This window comes from Harmonia axyridis, chromosome 6, assembly GCF_914767665.1.
Source record: "Harmonia axyridis chromosome 6, icHarAxyr1.1, whole genome shotgun sequence".
Taxonomy (NCBI): domain Eukaryota; kingdom Metazoa; phylum Arthropoda; class Insecta; order Coleoptera; family Coccinellidae; genus Harmonia; species Harmonia axyridis.
The window spans coordinates 22,684,607-22,706,376 of record NC_059506.1 but is presented as its reverse complement, the minus strand read 5'-3'; the positions used below and the strand labels follow the sequence as shown (position 1 = coordinate 22,706,376).

At 33.7% G+C, this 21,770-nt stretch overlaps 1 protein-coding gene and 1 non-coding gene across 6 annotated transcripts in view; both read left to right on the top strand.

Annotated features, from left to right (window-relative positions):
* The window catches only part of LOC123682980 (protein winged eye), a 186,377-nt gene extending 174,595 nt beyond the window's left edge, over window positions 1-11,782 (top strand). For all 5 annotated transcript variants that reach the window (XM_045621842.1, XM_045621843.1, XM_045621845.1 and 2 more), the window contains 4 exons: window positions 2,301-2,899; window positions 4,045-4,224; window positions 4,350-4,511; window positions 9,011-11,782. In XM_045621842.1, the coding sequence (XP_045477798.1) occupies window positions 2,301-2,899; window positions 4,045-4,224; window positions 4,350-4,511; window positions 9,011-9,226 (1,157 nt within the window). In that variant the 3' untranslated portion in view covers window positions 9,227-11,782. The remainder of the gene's footprint in view (window positions 1-2,300; window positions 2,900-4,044; window positions 4,225-4,349; window positions 4,512-9,010) is intronic.
* Window positions 11,783-14,430: 2,648 nt separating this feature from the next.
* Window positions 14,431-14,521, top strand: Trnay-gua. Its single transcript is given in 2 exon segments — window positions 14,431-14,467; window positions 14,486-14,521. It is a non-coding gene; the product is annotated as a tRNA-Tyr (tRNA).
* Window positions 14,522-21,770: the final 7,249 nt, after the last annotated feature.

Here is a 21,770-nt window from a genome sequence, read left to right as displayed (position 1 = left end):
TTATTTGATAAAAAGTATTTTATATTTAATTCAACATGTCAATAAATATATCACATATGGGTTGCCTAACAAATTTCAGTCCAGAGTAGGTTTAATTAATGATTAAAAAAATTTTTTTTTTCGAACATTGCACCGGTTTGCTTATTAGATAAATTCTATACCAATCGAAAGTATGAAGCCCATAGAATGTGCAAACGTTAGGTTGCCTATTTTTTTCCGGTCACAACTCTCGGTTGCCAGGTATAAACAGGTCAATCTATACTAGCATTTTGCAACGGTCTGATTATTTAATCAAAATCAATATGATTAAAGATTATTTTATTATGAACACGGTGGTATAGGGTTGCCTGCGAAAAATCAGTCCAGAATCCCGGTTGTCGAATTTTGAAAAGTTAAATATTGCTGCGAGTGAGTACACAGCATAGCAGCTGTTTGAAGTCCGTCCAGTGAAAGAAAGAGAGTGCGCATGCTATTTGTTCTTGGAAATGAAAAGGATAGCGATAGACTCGTATACAGTGTGATCAGATTTAGTAGAAATCTACTTTTTTAGTAGATTTTTCGCATTTTCATGTAGTTTTTAGTAGGAAGAAATCCTTTGGTAGATTTTGGTAGTTTTAAAAAATATAACCGAGACTTCATGAATAGGATATACAGTACAGATGTGTTCAGATTCGAAAATAAAACAAGATTTTATTTCAAAATTTGAACGACAAAAAAAAAGGAAAAAAAAACCGAACAAAAACAAATAGGATCAAAATAGCAAATATAAACAAACAAATTTATATATTTAAATAAACAAAAAGATATAAATAGAAATAAAAACTAAAATCTTTCGGATAAAAATAACATTAAATAAAGAAATAAAAATACTACAGTTGAACATAAAAAAAATAATTGAAATATCAGTATAAATCTGCAGTCAAATCATCGTCTTTAACATCCATACATAAATTTTCACAATCCATGGAATCGAGCATATTTTTTGTAGGTTGAAAACGACAACACCTATCTCTTTAAGTCCTTCTTTAGCATGTTATAATAATGCTATATTTTATTTAGAAATCTGTTTCTATTTTTTGTTTTGATGCGGTTAATAGCCGAAAATGTTCTCTTGCATTTGGCATTCGAAATCTGAAATATGCAGCCACCCAAATATGTCGATGAAATTTCAGTTAGACATATTTTTTTCCACTTAATAGAATACCAAATGTGAGATAATGGTATATTTTTAACGGAAGTTAACACACCATCTGTTTTCAATGAGGCACCCTTCGGATATTCCATCATTCTTCGTATTTATTCTCAGCCGACAGAAGTTTTTGATTTTATTATGTTCAATAGGAACGTTCTTCTAGAAACACGTAGAACGTAGAACCTCAATGAGAATGAACAATGAATTGATTCATAGAAACAGTCTAGACATCCGAATTTCCATATTCCCAATCGTCTCGGTTATATTTTTTAAAACTACCAAAATCTACCAAAGGATTTCTTCCTACTAAAAACTACATGAAAATGCGAAAAATCGACTAAAAAAGTAGATTTCTACTAAATCTGATCACACTGTATACGAGTCTATCGCTATCCTTTTCATTTCCAAGAACAAATAGCATGCGCACTCCCTTTCTTTCACTGGACGGACTTCAAACAGCTGCTATGCTGTGTACTCACTCGCAGCAATATTTAACTTTTCAAAATTCGACAACCGGGATTCTGGACTGATTTTTCGCAGGCAACCCTATACCACCGTGTTCATAATAAAATAATCTTTAATCATATTGATTTTGATTAAATAATCAGACCGTTGCAAAATGCTAGTATAGATTGACCTGTTTATACCTGGCAACCGAGAGTTGTGACCGGAAAAAAATAGGCAACCTAACGTTTGCACATTCTATGGGCTTCATGCTTTCGATTGGTATAGAATTTATCTAATAAGCAAACCGGTGCAATGTTCGGAAAAAAAATTTTTTTTCAATTATTAATTAAACCTACTCTGGACTGAAATTTGTTAGGCAACCCATATGTGATATATTTATTGACATGTTGAATTAAATATAAAATACGTTTTATCAAATAAGCATCTCGGTGAAGGTCGTTCTATATCGGGATCTTAGACTATTGTTGAAGCCAGAAATATATATTTGAACTTGTATCAACCTTACTCGACAATAAACAATAAAAATGGTTTGAAATTTCTACCTAAGTCTTGAATGCAAGCATCCAACCTACAAATATATCACTGAATTTCTGAATATTTAGTACTAAAATTTCACACTGTATTCTGGATGATTTTTCAGATTACGACCCTAATCCACTTCTAAGTCTCAGCAGAAGAAGGCGCAGGACCTCTTCAAGCAACGCCAACGCTGCCGTTGACAGGCGACAGCCAGATAGAACAGCTTCCTGTGAAAGAGTCGAAAGTGTGAATCCAGTCCTCGTGAATCTTGGAGAAGCTTCAGCAGAAAACCACAAGGAACGCAAACGCCTCAAGAAGAAGAAGAAAGAGAAGAAAAGGAGGAAGCATAGGTACGAGGGCGAAGAAAACTTCAAAAAACACCATAAGAAGCATAAGAAACACAAGAAGCACCATCATGACAAGGAGAATATCAGTTCGAGTTCGGTGGACGAGAAGGATCAATCGACAGCATCATCTTCAGATGGTGGGGAAAATGGAAATGGAGTGGAAATGCTCTACAGGATAGAAGAAAATAAATTGGTTGAAGAACCAATTGAAGTACCGCAGATTTATGAGGTTGTAAAGGCCGAGCCTAATGAAAACGAAGAAGTCAGCGTTGAGGATGCTCAAACTGAAGATGATGATGATGATGATGACGATGACTATGTACCAAATCCTGAAGACGAAGTTACTATTGATGACGTTCAGGAATCTCCACCGGTAATAGAATGCTGCATTCATTATATTTTGCAAAGTTTGATTTTTTTCATTATTTTTTACGTCTGCTCATTTTTTACCAGAAATTTGTGAAATTCGTAATCATTTAATTTTTTTCACTTCTTAACACAATTATGAAGTCAGAACGTCAAAGTTTGTCCTATCAGTTTTTAAATTATCTGCCAGAAATTCATCACCCCACAAAAAAATGTGTCATTGTTTTATCTCTTTTGAATTACGTTCTCCTAAAAACATTAATCGAAAAAGGTGAAGTAAAAAGTCGAGAAAATGATACAATGTACGTTGGTGCAACTACAACAGGTTTTAACAATGTTCAATGTGCAACAATAGTAATTTACGTAACAAGTCCGGAAAATAGGGTTTTCTTGGACGAATAGACAAAATTCCAGGACGAGCGTAAGCGAGTCCTGGAAGTCTGTGAGTCCAAAAAAACCATTTTCGGGCGTGTTGCGTACAATATTTTTTCGGCAACCATGTAAAATAACACTATCGCTGCTGCTTTCCATATTTTATTGGGATTGCGATAAAAAAACATGCAAATTTTTGACAACTAATTTCATATGAACTGTCAGCCGTTATCTCGGTTGCTATGGATTCTATGATTCTTTTCCGGCCTAGTCCGGGAAGTACGTACTTTCCGGACTAGGCCGGGAAATGCTACTTTTTCAGAGAAAAAGCGTCCGGGAAGTGAGCACTTCCCGGACGGTTGCCGAAAAAATTATTTTTCACTTTGCAATGAAAAGTGAAGTTTGGAGCAATATCTCCCAGATTATAAAAACTTGATTATTTTCTTTTCGTAATTTGCTGGATGTTTAGATAAGATACATTAATGATGAATTGATATTATGATATATTGAAATTTCAAAAAAAAAAATTTCTTAGGTATGATAATTGGTTTCACTATTTTTGGCTGATTCCTATATTTCTGTTCTATCATCTTTAAATTATTGAGGAAACAAAATTTTATATTATTAGTCTGAAACCATAGAAGAGATCTTGCCCATTAACAAATTCATACGGTATATTTGGATGCTGAACTATCCTGTTAACTTTAATCTGTAGTTTTATTTGTCAGTTGTTTATTGCAGGGTGTAATGATGAATGCTGAATTCTTTATTTCATTTCAGATTAAGAAAATAAGAAATCGTCAAGCATCTTGTGAGAGCAGCAAGAGTGTAATGAGCGCCTTTTTGCCTGAAAAACAGATGTGGAGTTGGTCGGGTAAGGAAACCAAACGAGTGCGGGGCAAAGGAAGAAAAATAAAATATTTCTATGGTGCCATCCAGAGAGGAAAGGAGAAAATTTCGGTAAATAAACAAATCTTTTCAATTTGAATTTCTTCTCCATTTTTTTCTTCGGTATATCGAGTATTTCAACAGATAAACTTATATTAATAATCTAACCACCTTCATTAATGTTTTAATGATTTCAGCTTAGAGACACTGCAGTATTCTGTTCTACGAGTAAACCAGAGAGGCCATACATAGGTCAAATAACCTCTTTGTATGAAAAAATTGGTGGAAACAAATATGTCAAGGTGAAATGGTTCTACCACCCCGAAGAAACTGAGGACAATCCTTCACTTCATTATACGGTAAAAAATAGTCATTCTTTAACCGCATGTTACACTGAGTTTTTTTTTGTGTTTATTTCGATACCTATTTTCAAGTCTATATCTGGGCTAACATATGACAATGTCAAAGTTCATATCTTTGAGAAATGCAGATGCAGAATTAATCATGGCGGCAACTGATGCAGATGTGTCAGATCGAGATGGTGAAGATTTCGCAAATAATTGTGAATATACAGGTTCAAAAATGTTCAAGTGTTGTTCAAAAGCAACTAAAACATGCATTTGTAAAAACTGCTTATCTATTTTTCACGATAGTTGCGTGAAGAGGAACAAAAACGTTAAAATCGTCAGTGAAATGATCGTTGAGTGCTGTACTACGGCGAAGAACGACGAAATTAAACCCAACCCAGAAGATCAAAATGAAGAAGTAAATCAGCTGAGGCTAGAAGTAAAATACCTTAAAATACTAGTGGAAGAAATGAAGGATAAAAATAATGTTTTAAGCATAAACAATTCATTATTATTGGACAGATTGAAAGACCTAACAAAAAATGATGTAAACATGCCTGAAAAAAACAGATATCCAAGATCTGTTATAAACAACGATTCATCGTCTAAACAAGAACTTCAAATTCCCACCAATCCGGTAATTGCGCGCAATTATGCGAACGTCACAAAAGGTATCAGCACACAAACCACAGAACCCGACGTAAGTAATGTCAAAGTCAGAAATGACAGTCAACATCGAAATTATCAAAATAAACAAAAACAAACATCTAAAACCCAATACGAAACTACTGAACCCAAAAATGAAACGAAAAAGATATCTCAAGAAACTTCTGACGAATTCAAAGTTGTAATGAATAGGCGGAACAATCGAAGAATAATATCTGCGAAAAACCTTGGCACGGCAAAACTTGAAGACAAAGAAAAAACCACGGGTTTCTCTGCAATCGAAAGAAAAGTCTGGATCTATATATACCGTATTAACAAACACGTTTCGGAACAGATAATTAGGGATTACATTAAAAAACAGCAAGATTTTTCAACTTGTAATATTGAGGTAAAGCAACTAGATGGAGATCCTAGCTTTAGTAAAAGATTTCTTGTAACAGCTCCAATAAATAAAAAAGAAGTGCTGTACGACCCTTCATTCTGGCCAGAAGGAGTAGGAATTAAGAGGTTCGACTTCTCAAAACATAAAGAGTTCCTAAGTAAAAATACTTCCTTTCCTGGGCAATGATGAACACCAAATACTATCAAGTACAACATCCAAATGCAATGTATCAATTCTACACCAAAATGTTCAATCTATCAATAATGCGACTGAACACCTTGAAAAAATAGCACAGGATATAAACGAACTAAAGATAATTTGCGTAACAGAACACTGGAAGAGGAAAGAACAGCTCCAAAACCATAACATCAAGGATTTCTACCTTGCTAGTGCTTTCTGTCGTACTGAGTACATGCATGGTGGTAGTGCCATATATGTAAAGCAGGGCATAAAATTCCAAGAAATGAAGGACCTGGTCAGAAAATCGGTAGAAAAAATTTTGGAAATATCTGCAGTAGATGTCAAGATGGGCCCTAGGAACATCTTAATTTTATCAGTTTACACAACTCCAGGTCAAACAAAAGAATTCATCAAAAAATTCGAGGAGATTCTTCAGCTAATCTGCTGGACTAATAAAACTGTTGTAATTGCAGGTGACTTCAATATTAACCTTTTAGATAAATCTCACAAGAACACAATCTGCTTTGTGGAATTGTTAAACTCATATGGACTGAACGTTAGCATAGATGTACCAACAAGATCAACATTGGTTACAAAAACTTGTATAGACAACATTCTGATCAATCAATCAAACTTTACATCACAAATAATAAGAACACATATTTCTGACCACGATACAGCACAACTACTGACTCTTCAGGAAGAAATAGAACAAACAGAGGAATATCAATATAAAAGAAACATTACAGCCAATAACATCCAAGATTTAATCGAAAGACTGACGCTTTTAGATTGGAATGCTGTATATAAAATTCCAGAGAAGGAAGTAGATCAGCAATGGAGAACTTTCACAAATATGTTCAAAACAGAATTAGATTATGCTTGTCCGATAAGAAAAAATAAAACCACTGCTAGAAGACAACAAAAGCCAATCAATGATAATATTACAAAATGCAAGACCAGACTTGACATATTACACACTTGTAAAACATTCAATCCAGTCTTTATGGGAGCATACAAGGAGGTAAAAAAGGAATATGACAAAATGCTTCGAGATGAGAAAAGAGAAAGATATAAGCAGCAAATCCTTCAGTCTGATAACAAGATGAAAACACTATGGCAAACTGTAGCAAAAATCAAAAACAACACGAAAATCAACAAAGAGATTCCTGGAAATCCTTTAGAGATAGCAAATAATTTCAATCGTCATTTTGCAACAGCAGCTGAAGAAAAAATAAAACAGAACCAAAACATTCCATTTCAGAATGATATCACACGCAACAGTAACAATTTCAAATTTCGCCTGATAACTGAAGAAGAAACTCTCAAGATAATAGGAAAATTAAAAAACAAAAATAGTTCTGGAATTGACGACATTCCAATGTGCACAGTTAAAGCCTGTATGAATCAGACAGCTACTCCATTAACATACCTTGTGAATAACTCCATGAAGCATGGTGTATTTCCTGAATTGCTCAAAAAAGCACTTATAAAACCAATCTACAAAAAGGGTAAAAAGAATGAACCGGAAAACTATAGGCCAATCAGCCTACTACCAGCATTCTCAAAAATATTAGAGCTGGCAATAAGTGAACAACTCGTAGATTTTCTTATAAATGAGGAAATTTTAAGTTCCACTCAACATGGATATGTGAAAGGAAAATCAACAACAACAGCAACATTCCAGTTCATTACTGATGTACTGAATGCATTGGAGGATTCCAAAGTGGTAATCGCCTTACTGCTGGACTTATCTAAGGCCTTTGATACCTTGTTTCACAAATATATCCTAAATAAATTGGACAGTTACGGAATAAGAGGAAAAGAGAAGGAGTGGTTTAGGTCATATCTGTCAAATCGAAAACAACAAGTAATTATAGATGGTAATGGCACGAGAACTTTATCCGAGGAGGCATTGATTCAATTTGGAGTTCCCCAGGGAAGTATACTGGGACCGATACTTTTCATCATCTTCATCAACGACCTGATGAGTGTACTACGTTCTGATCCGAATACATCCATGGTAAACTATGCCGATGACACAAGTTTTATATTGAAGGCGGACATCTTGCCCCAGATTGCAGACTTAGTACAGAGTATTCTCCAACAGGCTAATCACTGGTTTCAATCAAATAAATTATTTTTAAATATAGAAAAAACATGTGCTATAATTATTAAAACCACACATGCAAACTTTCAAACACCTTCTCACATTCAGCTAAATGACAGTAAACTTGATCTTCAGACCTCAGGACGATTTCTTGGGTTAACTATAGATGAGAACTTGAACTGGGATGAACATATTACAGGCCTGTGTACAAAACTGGGATCCATTTGTTATTCATTGGGTGTTTTACGAAACTATCTTGACTCATCGTCTATGAGAGTTGTCTACCAGGCAACCTTTGAAGCCAAAATAAGGTATGGTATTATGTTTTATGGTAGTGGTAGTAACATGAAGCAAGTGCTAAAGATGCAAAAAAGAGCTATTCGAACAATAATGAGAATGCCATGCAGAGAAACATGCAGGGGCATATTTAGGAAACATGGACTACTTACGGCCATAGCGATACACATCCAAGAATGCTTGATATTTGTGTTCAAGAATAGAAACTGTTTCGAAACCAAAACCTCTACAAAATATGACACAAGAACAACTCAACTAAAATATCCAATACATAAGCTTTCACTCACAGAGAAAGGACCAGAATACAGGTGTATAAAATACTATAATAGACTTTCAAACCAGATGAGAGACATAACCAACCTCAAACTATTCAAGAAGGAAGTCTATAAGTTGCTGCTTCAGATTGAACCATATACAGTGGAAGAATTCTTGGTACATAATATTTGATATAAAATAGACTAAAGATTATTATCTGACACTGTTTCACTTCAGGTAGACAATGTATTTGTACATGAACCTACTTTATTTGAAATAAAGCTCATTATTATTATTATTATTATTATTATTATTATTATTATTAGTCAAAAAGTCTAATTGTATCTCCCTGTATCTCGAAAACAAAGCCTTTATTCTCCCACGTTTTTGAACTGTTTATCTAAATCGACCGATTGAAGAACACCCTATAAAGGGATCCATGACTTCGTTCTGTCCATTGTGCATTGATAGCTCAGATCAATAATTAATTATTACTCGATAATTGAAACGTACTGTATCTTTTTTCAGTCGTTAATTTAAAAACCACTAGAGAAAGGTCAAAAAAATTATTTTTATTCGACAAAGATCCCTTGAGTCATACTAATTCTTCGATTTTTACAGGGAGGTGTTTTCGAATCCTCACACTTCGATGAAAACGACGTTCAAACTATTTCCCACAAATGCCAGGTGGTACCATTGGCAAATTATCTGGAAATCCTGAAAGATAATCCTGAATTGATCAATGAAAGCAGTTTATACTACTTAGCAGGACAGTACGAAGCTAAAGAGAAAAAACTCAAACTCTTCCCTGAGATACCAGTCAACAATGCAAATTAAACTACAGCAATAATTGGAAATTATTCCCAGGTTTAATGTTACTGTATATAGTAATAGTGATTTTTGGTGCTATATTATATCATTATTGATGGATGGTAGATATAGTTTCGTCGTTGTCTATTATCATTCAAGTGTTTTATTTTTATCTTTTTATCACGTGAATGACGGACTTTTTATAACTTTGTGTTGTATATGTGTATGTAGATGTAGGTTGTCGATATAATACGCTTTATTCAGCTGGCAGTATCTCTGAGAATGGTTTGTTAATAATTGTTAACTTGAAACAGTTTCGTCATATTTAATGGGTTTGGCCTTACCCGATAGATATTCATTATCAGATGAAGTAAAACAAAATTACTAATAATTGTGGATTTTAATTTTGTTCGATTTCATTTAATTTCATCCTAATTTTCTATCTTCAGTGAATGTAATTTCTATTCTACAGGATTTTGAAATTTTGTTCATATTCATATTAGGTTCATCGCTACTTTCATTGAGTAACAGAGGGATGAACTTTTTAAGCATTGAAGAAAATAATGTTATTCAAATTTCTGTTAGATTTATATTCAGCCACCCCATATCAGCATCAATGAACAGAAAATCGTTCCAAATAGTAATTTAGGTCTTAGACAATAAAAAACTTGAAGAAATATGGGTTGAACGAACCTTTCTCAGAGAATCACTGAATTCCACGTAGCCTTCTTGATGTCCTAAACTTCGACTTCCATTGAAAAGCAATATGATATTTATATCATCTTATACACCAAAATGTAATAATATTGCATTATATTGAGACCATACTTCTTTCATCTTTGACAATCGGCTACGGATATCTACTGAACTGGTATACAGATTTATTTAGATGTTTAATTATGACATTCATTGTATACGTGTTATTTCCTTTTTAAAAATGATTTTTAATTGATTGTTGTATATAGTACTAACTGCACACTATAATAGAGAGATATTATATATTTTCATAGTTATTACCAATAAGAGTCATCCAGGGCGGTTATACAAAATTTGAAACTTTGGATCCACGTTTTTTATGAAATTTTAAATGACAAAGGACTGTTTCTGGTGCCTACTCGAGTAACTATACTGTATGACTTGTATTGGGCCTAGATTTGTGGATAATAGTGGCTAGAAACCTCCCTTCTCAACGACATAGGGTATGGTCCGTATATCACCTTGGTTACTATGGTTATTAAGTTGGTGGTCCATATATGTCAAATTTCTCAAAAACCTCAATTTTCCGTGAGTTATTTGTCACCAGAGCAACCGTACTTTTATTCTGGTTAGGATCGGTAACCACGCCCATTCCAGTTGGCAGTTCAAAAATTGTGTTATTTTAATTACGAAACAAATACCCTTCAGAGTCATAAAGAACTATTAGTTATTCAGAAATTAAAAGAGATCAACCATTTATAACCTCCAAAATTCTGTCAATGAAAAATTTAGTTGACAATTGACAAGTGTCAAACAGTCCGTAAATACGAAGCAGGTTACCTTAAACATTGAAAACCACTAGTAACCTCTTTGAAATTCTCGGCGATTTACGGACCATACCCATAGTATGATATACCTTATATATTTATCATAATCTTATAATATGTGCAATGTACCTTATCTTGTTCCAAGAAAAGTACTTTAGTATACGCAAGAAGTTTTACCATATCGCTTTTTTGTATCGTCACATTTAGATCTTCCAACTAAATGTTGATAATTCTGCTTACAAGAAGTATAATAATGGTGGAGTATATCAGTGTCTACTATTATCCAAATATAATTGATGTTATACATATAGCTTTATGCGGAATCGTATTTTTTATTCCGCATCATTGTGCTTCTAATATACGATTAGTACTTTAAGATTTGTTGCTTGATTAATCAGTGTTTATCATAACCATGAGTCCTTCAGAAGTACATTAAATGAAAGAATGAATCATTGTTTGTTCAACAATTGAACGCAATGGTGTATGTTGTTTCTTACTTTTAGAATAAAATTGAATAGCAAGTTATTTGCTTTTTATTTTTTTAATATAGACGAGAGACCAAACTTTACTTCATATATATCATGTAAATATTATATTGATAATAAAAATTTATTTCCAGCATCAATTATTGATTCACTTTAGAACTCAAGATGAGTTCCTATGAAATATTATTGTATAAATGGTCCATTTTCTCTACTTCCCAAATAAACCATTATAATTCTCCATAAAAATGTTACTATAAGGCCTTAAACCGATTTGGAAATAATTCATGCTTTTTATATAATCAGATGTTGTATATGTAGAATCAGTATTAAGTGTGATTTTCTATTGTTAGGGGTGTATTGTGAGAACTTGTATATACATTTCTATTGAAAAAAATCTATTTTAGATATATAAAAAGCAATATTTTTGGAAATTTTTCGATTCGAATAATATGGGGCTGAGCATTGCTTTGATTATATTTCGAATATGAATTTGTATATGAAAAGGGATCACCTTATGCCTGAATACATCCTACCAATATTGATTCTCAACAAGTATTAAATAAAATGAGTCAGCATTTTTCGTTTTCCTAACCTAGAACTAAAGCTCCCTCTTTCCATATTTGATCAAGGAACACAAATTGTTGCGTAAGTACTGGAAGAGTGGTTTTCTATTTATTTTTTCTCTATTGAACTAATCAAGCAATAGCCAGTCCCAAATACAACCATTTGTGCTAGTTGATTGAAGTTTCGACGATGTTTGAATGTATTGAAAGTCCTTAAAGAAAGGTGCCAGATGAAATTTTAAAAATATGAAAAAAAAACTTGTTTACCATTGAAAGAAGTTTTATAAAGTGAATCAAATTGTTTCTGTTCCAATTGAATTTTCAAAATATTATTACTATCAACTCAGTTGCATATATTTCTTTGTGAAACCTATTCATAAAATCTAATCGTTTTTAAATAATTCTTGATCGACTTTCTTGTCATCGTACAAATATATTCAATTTTTGTACCAATATTTTCTGAATTAGGTAATTCTCTCACAAAATGTTAAGAATAAAACTTTCGTCTTTCACTGAAGACGTCAATGAGAATTTTATTAAAATAAATTTATGGAACTACATGAAATATTCTCTGCCAATGGGTGTGACACTATGCTACCTCGTCTTCTGCTCCTCAAAGGTCAGCATACTGCACACCTGGTTATTTCATGGGAGTCATCACTCCCACATTGAAAAAGCAAAATCTTTCAATTTTTCATAATTTTGTTTTTAAATTGTTATTTACAATTTTGTACAATAACCCTCCCTCTTGTTACGTCTATGTAAAACATAAAATATTCCTCATTCCAAGAATTTCATCAATAATATTCATTTCAAGTATATCATCAATGATTATTTTTTTAATCCCTAGAATTTCCCTATTTCCCTCTAATTCCCCAAAATCACAATTTTTCCCTAGATTTGTGACAAATCCCCAGACTTGACATCACTGAGTATGGCACTCTGCCAAATAAACCCTCCATCTTCATAATCGAGCATGATGACTGTATCATAAAAACTTAGTACTTCTTTCTGTTTTGCATTTAGGCTATTAGCTTTTTATTGCTCGATGTAATATAATAACTCCGGTGAGTTATTTTGATCTGCTCTAGCAGGTGGCACTATGCCACTCAGAAGGTATGTGTAATCATTACACAATTTCTGTGCCAGTTGAAGTTTAGCTTTAACACACACTTCCTAGGGAAGTGCAATCTTCGGTTTTTCATGCTTTCTAGGGGCTTTTTCATCTTAGTGGCAACCCTTCCTTACAACAGGGTTCACAAGATTTTTCATTCTACTGAAGGTCTTCACGCTCAGATCTATCAGATGGTCGTCTAAGAATGGTATTTGCAGGTCTTCATGTATCCGTACGTTGCTGACAAACCATGGTGCATTTACGGCTCGTCTCAGAATCGTATTCTGCAAGACTTGAAGCCTCTGCAGCCGGGCATGGGTAAGTCATGACCGGCCAAATGGTGGACTTATAGAGAAGAAGCTTGCTGCTTTTGGAAAGTAGCGGTTGCAACGTTGCCGCTGCTTTCTTTTCCTTCGCCATGGCTGATGTGACGTCTTGTTTCCAAGTAAGCTTCTTGTCAAGTATCACTCCCGGATACCTAGCCCCGTTTTTCCACTCGATTCTCCTACCAAGCATTACGACGTGTCCTTGGGGATCTTTCTTCTTTCGACTGAAAAAAAAAACGGCTTCACCCTTCTCAGCGTTTACTTTAGTTCTTCATCAAGCAAACCAAGATTGAAGCACAGACTAGTACTCTGTGATTGAAGTCTGTAGTTGGCTTCTTGTAAGTACTTCGTTGCCACTTCGGGACACCACGAACTGGCTAGAATGGCGGTATCGTCAGCATACAGTGCCATGCAGGTTTTCTCCGTTTTCGCATGCCGAAATCCGGATACATATATTGTAAACAATAACGGAGACAGCAGAGATCCTTGTGGAACACCGGCTGTAAGAGACCTCTCTGAAGACAATACACCGTCAACTCCAGCTATGAACTTGAGTGAATGCATAGCCGTCTTTATTACACGACTGTGGAGAATGCAAGTAAGAGGGGTACAAAAGTTGGACCATGAAAAGTGGGAAACTAGTTGCAAGCAGTTCCCTTCTACCCTCCACTTTGCCTTGCATTTGCAAAATTAGCTGTAATACTGGATTCGTCTAGCAGTTCGAAATTTTCTATCTACACACGGATTGTTTGAAATTCACTCTGTCGTAGTGCGGTGGGTTTGTTTTATATACCCAGCGGTGCCGATTTATAGTGATACAAGCCCACAACGCCTTCTCTCGGGTAAGCACAGAGCCACTACAAGAATAAACTGGACTCTAAAAACCCACGACACTGAAGCGCATTCCGTTGTCTGATTTGAACATTTCAGAAATCTGGCAAGCCTAATCAGGTTTTTCATATTTCTAGTTCTGGTTCGGAGAACATCGACCTAAAGGAATGCTTAGAATAACATTAATTGCAATTGAAAAACATCTTTTTTAATGCATTTTATATTCGATTTCCCTGTGAAGTCATAGATATGAAATAATATTATAATAATATGTTAAATTTATGATATAGTAATAATGATGATTGATGAATAATAACAAATGGAGCTATTTTTTAATCAATTTGTTACTCTTAATATAATATGTGTCATTTCACCTCAATGATCAACAACCTTCGATAGCTCAGTTGGTAGAGCGGTGGACTGTAGAGGAATAGAAAAGTTGACATCCATAGGTCGCTGGTTCAAATCCGGCTCGAAGGAGATAATTTTTACTCCCGGTGAATAATTTTTCATATTCTTAAAAAGGAAAGTTTAATATGAAAGTAAATTGGTTTAATTTTATTATTGTCAATAATAAATCCCAGAAATTATAACAAATTGAAAAATTTTAAGGAATCCGTGAAATTTTGTATATGTAGGTACAATAACCAAAATGTGAGAACAAAATTGTTGTCGATGGTTCAGGATTCAAACTTTTTTCGAATTCATAAATTAATAATAAGAATTGCATAACTAATATTTTGAAATATTTCTGAATAATTTTCTAAATAATGATAGGTATATGTATATATTGGTGTTATTTTTCAGTTCATTCAATATTTTTTATTAAAACGTTTCACATCTTTCAAAGATATACTCTTTGTAACCCATCGAGATTTTAACGGTGTTGGTAGGTTCCTTACCACTTATTTACTACCTATAATCCAAAAACTTTTTTTGGAAATTTTAATACTTACCTAATAGTTATTTCGAAGTGATTAGGAATGAAAATTGATTGTAATATGCATGTACTCACTACTTACTGAATTGACTCTGCTGAATCGAAGTAACTACGTAATTTCGAGCACTTAAACTCTAAAAATTAAATTTAGATTTCATTTCCCAAAAAATTCACGCTGTAGCCATCATGTCAATCGAATATTTTATTTCGCATGGTCATATTTAACACAAATATTTTTTACTGCAGAGTCTCGACCTTAATAGTTATAGCATTACAAAATTTCAACAAGTTAGATTTACAATTTAAATCCGTTATTTAAATGAGTTTAGTTTTTCTGAAATGTAAAAGGTAATTATAAATGTAGTGAGTAAAAGTTGCAGTGTTTTTTGCAATCATCGTTGAACAGTGGCGACGCCAGCCTTCAAAAACAGGGGTGGCCAAGAGGAGGCCGGATTTTTTTTGGGGGGGCCAAAGTAAAGATAAATAATAGTTCTGCCAATCTTTTAGGCCAAATTTTAGGAGGGGGGAAGTATAATTTGGCGGGGGGGGGGGGGTGTGCTGGGCCCCTCCCTCCTAGCGTCGCCACTGTCGTTGAACGAATACTATAAAAATTCAAGTACTTTTCAATAAATCAAATTTGAGAAAAATCAATGATGTAATGATCGAATGACATGCATGTTTTCCCAGTCATATTTCTAATAGTTTTTTGTTATGGAATTCAGAATCAATATAAGTAAATAATGAAACATGAGAGAAAATTGAGAAAAATTAAAACATTTGCAGTTGTTTTATCGACTTTTATTATTGTTGTATTACTTCAGACACAGTATAAAAAGAAAAACTAATAACCATTTATAAATGAAACACATGTTTCTATTTCCTAGGAAATTTATATGGAGTAGAATGTAGAAATACATATTGTAATATAATGCCTATTCCTATTATTCAAGTAACGGCGAAATCAATTCAAACTATGTATATTTGTTCGAAAACCATAGGCAACCTACAATTCTCCAATAAGTATCAAGAGTTGCGCTTTTCGTATTTATAATTCAACCAGCTGCACAGTGCACATACCACATACACAATCTCCTTTGAACATTAATAATATCAGGGTGTTTCCTAACTATGGTATGAAACCTCAGAATATGATTTGTTAAAAACGGTTTTTATAAAATATTATAAATAGTTTTAAAGCCCTTTGGTTGAAATTTACTACAGTTACTTGAAATGATTATGTCGTACCTAATTGTAATTCTTTATACCTACCCATTTTACTTTTCGTTTTTTTTTAGGCTGTCCATCGATAGTTTTCAGAATGAGTTTTTGATTTTATTTTTATGTTCTCGTAAACGAAGCTTGATTGAAGAAAACGCAAGAGATTGAAAACTTGAATTTTTAGTTGCATTATTTGAGGAAAATAGTCATTGGCGTAGTTTTTTCTCTCAATATTGTTGGTTGAGGTGCCCACTGGACTCCGATTGAAACCTATTGAAAGGGTTAATAATTGATAACTAGAATTTTGTTAACCGAATTAGCACTTGTGTAATTTTGAAACATCGCTTTCTGATTGAAGGTTGATAGGATCGCATGATTCATTCCATTCTTATGTTATAACCACGCCATCTTTATAAATTAGGAACTATTTCTTCATCTTATCAGTCAATGAAAAATGAACCTCGAAAAACTGAATAAATTCCATAACGAATATAATATTCATGAGCTGACATCGTATTCTGACGGGGGTTCTATTACCCTAGATAACAAGACTCTCTTTGAGGAAGGTCGCAACAGGCCTAGCTAGAGAGGCCTTCTTTCAGAGGAAAGGAAATAGGTTGAATGCAGTTTTGCCGATCCGCGGATTTTAATTTGAATTGCGTATTTTTTCGGAGTTCACTATATTTCGGATTTTTTCAATCGCCATATATTCAAAAAAATTGTAAACAAGAAAATTTTTTCATTCGGTTACAATATAAAACCGGTTCGGTAGTTGGAATTTTGTTTTAGTTTTCCACCGTTACTAGCTGCTAGCAGTTCGCAAACCTAAATATTCGAACTAATGTCGGGCCCCAAAGACGTGGCAGTAGATTTCAAACCAAAAATCTAGTTCCACTAGCACATTCTAGTCGACACACAGAAGCAACGAAACAATCGAAATTTTGCAAAAAAGTTTCCTAGTCATGTTATTTCTCGAAGAGGTGATCACAATTGGCCATAGAGATCTTTTGATTGAATAGGATAAGATAAGAATTATTGTAACTTTTTTGTGAAAATAAAGACATTATTATTATTATTATTATTATTATTTAACACCTATAGACTTTTTATCGATAAGGTCTATGCTAATGCTCCACAATCGATTAAAGGCCTCAAAGATGGATTTCGGGAAGTTATCAAGGCTGTACAACCGCAAAAGTACGATTGGAAATTTTCTTGAAAATGATATCCGTAGCGGCCATTTAGGTGATACCGTTTTTCATCGTCAATGACATACCTTCCTCTTCATAAGGAAATAAAAATCCATTGATTTCTCTTGAAATATACTCTTTTTTTTCAATATAAAAATAAAAGCTATTATTGGAAAACTCTTTATAATAATTGGAAAATTTTTTCGCCACACTATGGCTTCATTAGTTATTTACATTACATCCCATGAGAGTCATAAGTCATACCAAATAGGAATTGTACCTGGACTAATAAAGGTACGAATAGTAAAGTACTAACGGTAGAATTGAAAATGGAGATAATATTATCATAACAGATAGATATAGAGGATTTGCCTCTTGGAATTTCCGAACTATTGTTACTCATTGCCGTTAGATAGTGGTGGAGATCCCGACAAAAAAATAACAGGTTTCAATGGCGTAGAAATGGGGGGGGATTGGTGGTAATAACTCCCACCCTCCAAAACCCAAAATATAAAATTTCAGAATTGCCTTAATGACGAATAACGAAAATTCTTCCATTAAATGGACCAATACTATTTTAACTTTTCTTTAAAATGAACACGGCAGCAAAAAATCGGACACTTTTACGGATGATGAGTTTATTATCGCTTTCAGGATGATTACTTTATATTGCACTATGAGCACGTCTATGTTCGAGATTTATTATTTATTTTCCTTTATCCATCCGCTTTGTTGGCGTCCCCCTTGTTTCGCCATCTGTGATTTTTGCATTCGTCATCGGTATACACTTGCCCGTTGTTTTCGGTTTTTTGTATCATTTTCTTTACAAAATTTTGATACTGCAGTTATCAAAAAACTGAAGTGAGCTGTTTGCATCGAAAAATTGTCTTTGCTGTGTTTTACAATTTAATGTGTTTCATTCAATTTGCAATTTATTTTAAAAGATATCAGTTTTGAATTGACTACAATGGGTGTTTCTAAATACAAACGAAAATGACAGATCCTCCGATCATTTAAAAAAATAAAGTCCTCTAACATGGGTCCGAAAACGATTTGTTCTCAAGATACAAGTGTTAAAGTTCAATTTTTTCTAATAGCACCTTCCCTTCACAAGATATATAACTTAAATTTGGCACAGATATTACAATGTGATATGCTAATTTTGAATGCAAATCTACAGCGTGATATTTTTTATGGAAGAGTGCCGATGTCATTCCACCAGAACTTTTATTTGGTGAACCTCTTGTAGTTTAGAAAAATGTAAAAAGAAACTGTGATCCAGTACTACACTTTATGGTTTCTTGTTGGTTCTTGTCACACAATTCATCAGTAATCCTCAGGAAATTTCAAATTATTATGAAATCCAGTTAGCTGTGATATATTAGTAATTAATCATGAGTTTTGGTACCTACTTATTTACCCAAATACCCAATACGCAGAGAAGGTCAATAAAAATTAGATAAACTGTTATACGCATCACAAAAAAGTAGGACTACAAGAAACACCCTGTATATCGAAAACAAATTCAAGGAATTTTTCATTTTTCTTCGTCCTCCAATTCAGGAACAATCGAATGGTATGAACAATCGAATCAAAAAAATTATATCATTTTTTTTTCTGGTTAGAATCTCAAATAAATTGAATTGAAATTGAATTGAATTTCGAGAATTAGAGAGAATAGAAGTTTTTATGTACATACGGTTCATACACTAACGTTCAGAAGGAAATACCTTGTCATAAAAAAAACGCCCAAATAGGACAATTATTTTTTACGGAAATGTATCTTAAACTTATTTTCAGTGGTGCGTTTATTCACTGACATAATTACATGAGTGTTTTCCACTTCAATTTTCAATAAATTCCTCCAATGATGTGTATTGTATGTAAATAATTTTTCTTAATAAATTTCCCTACTCAAAAGTCAAGACCAACATAAAACAAAATTTCACAGTATCTCTTAGAATGTCACAAAAAAAATTCAACAAAAACTGTACCAATCGGATATATTTCAATCTATAAACCGTGCAGCTCGCACAACTTTAAAACACGGAAACAGAATAAAGAAATTGCATCCAACAAAGTTTTCTATGTACAAGGAAAACTTTTATTGCTTTCTGCATAAATAAAAATTTCCTCGGCGGTGGAAAATCTAGAAAAGTCGGGGTTTGTTCGATGAGTCGCTGTTTTTCAACTCGTGCATGTGGGATACTCAAGTTTATCCAGTCAATTTCACGCTACAACGGACTCGTCAATTACGGAGGGTTTCGAATAAAAAAAAAGAATTCGTGTGGTACCCGTAAATTTCGAATGTATTTTACACATTTCAACCCTCTTTTGAAACCTGCTATATTTTTCAATATGAACGCTCGTCGCTCATATTCAGAAATAATATTTAATATTTTTGCGGTTATCTACTCATGAAATATTCATGAGCAAAATTTTCCTTGAAAACTATGTGAAAAAATTATTCGTTTGGTTTTACTGTTTACTTACGTATGATTTAATTGATTCACTTGGCTAGGTATTTCATTTTTTTTAAAACGTTTTTTCAATTAATTTTATAAGTGAGGTAATTCTTTGAATAATTATTTTAGTATCTAGTAATTCATTTATACGTTAATCTTCCAGCTGAATATTCAAATACACACATCGTCAAAAATCTAGTCCCCTTTCAACTCTCAACTTGTTGAATGTAACATTTTTTATGTGTGGAATCTTTACGATATCATCACTTAAACAAAAACAATAAACCAGCTAAAAATGTTTCTTGTTTGGGAGAATACACGTGTATTCGAAGTTAATCTGTTGTCACCGAATAACGAGAGTTGTAATATTGAGAATATTTCGTGGAAAATGCCGAGATATTTAATTTCTGAGTTTGACAGAGCAAAAATAGTAGCCCTACATAAAGAAGCTCTGTCAAACCACCAGATTGCGCAACGTTTGAATAGGTCTTCCACGGACTTCAGTAAGGAGCATAGTGGCCTTTTTCCTGGAAAACCAGCAGCATTGCCCGGAGACCCGTGCTTGGTCGACCCAAAATAACATCTGCTAGGGAAGACCATTATATCGCAAATTTTATTCGACGGAATCGTATCTGTAACAGACCTTCGAAGTCATTTTTTGAGGGCTTATAGACGGGTAGTCTCAACCAGTACCATAAGGATAAGGTTGCATTCCTAAAATTTAAGGGCAAGAAGAACTTTAAGAGTACCTTGGCTATCACCTGGACATAGAGCTACCCGTCGGCAATGGGCAGAACACCACCAAGACTGGCTCTTACCACAATAGTGGAACATGCTTTTTTCCAACGAATTAGGACTTAAGCGACTCATTTTCGCCCGGGAAATTGTGCCCTTTCAAGGCGGATCAATAATGTGCTAGGGGGTATAATGTTCGGTCGCCGTACCCCTCTTTTTATCGTTGAACGAACAATGACTGGTGCCAGCTACGTATATACATCATTGAACCAATCATTGTTCCTCTGCGAAAACAATTTGGGGATAATTTCATTTATCAGTATGATAACGCCCAACCAAACCGCACACAAAGGGTCCAAAACATTCTTCAAGAAAACGATATCCAGAGAATGTACTGGCCAGCAAACTCACCAGACATCAATCCAATTGCTTAGGGAGAGCAATATCCAATCATCAAAACCCACTTTCAACTTTTCAGGAATTGAGTTTAGCCCTTCATGAAGAATGGAACCATATGCCTGAAAATTTCATTGATGAGTTGATTCGTGAGATGCCTAGGCGTATTGGGCAGTTGATTGAAAGAAGAGGTGAATTTGAATTTGGATTCAGTTGTGGAATAACTATAATAACTCAAAATTAAATCAACGATAAATTTAGATTTTTCTCATTTTTCCTTTTTTGTCTCATACTGCATGAGGTAAATAGTAACAAACGAAGATTTTCTATCAAATATATTGCAGTTGAAATGGAGGAAAATATTCATCTCATTTCCAGAACATAGATTGTTTATTTCTTGAGAATCCTAGGAGGGCCAAAACTTTTGACAATGTGTGTATATTCCAAAAAAAAATAACCTACGCCCTTGGCATATAGGTACACAAGTACAATACTAACATTTGAGATCAACCGGTAACCAAGGGTGTAGATTTTTTTTCTTGGGGGGGTAATCGAGAAGAGTTTTTTGACGACAACGTTTAGTCATATCTGTAAAGTGAGTAAGAAAGGTTTGATAACGAAGTTTGATACAACAAATATTATTCGAAATAATATAATTTTATACAGGGTGTTCCTAAATTGGAAGTACGAATTAAAATAGGGGATTCCTTGAATAATTTAAGAATAAAATGTCCTATACATGGGCCCGCGAACGCTTTGTTTTCGAGATACAGGATGTTTCTTGT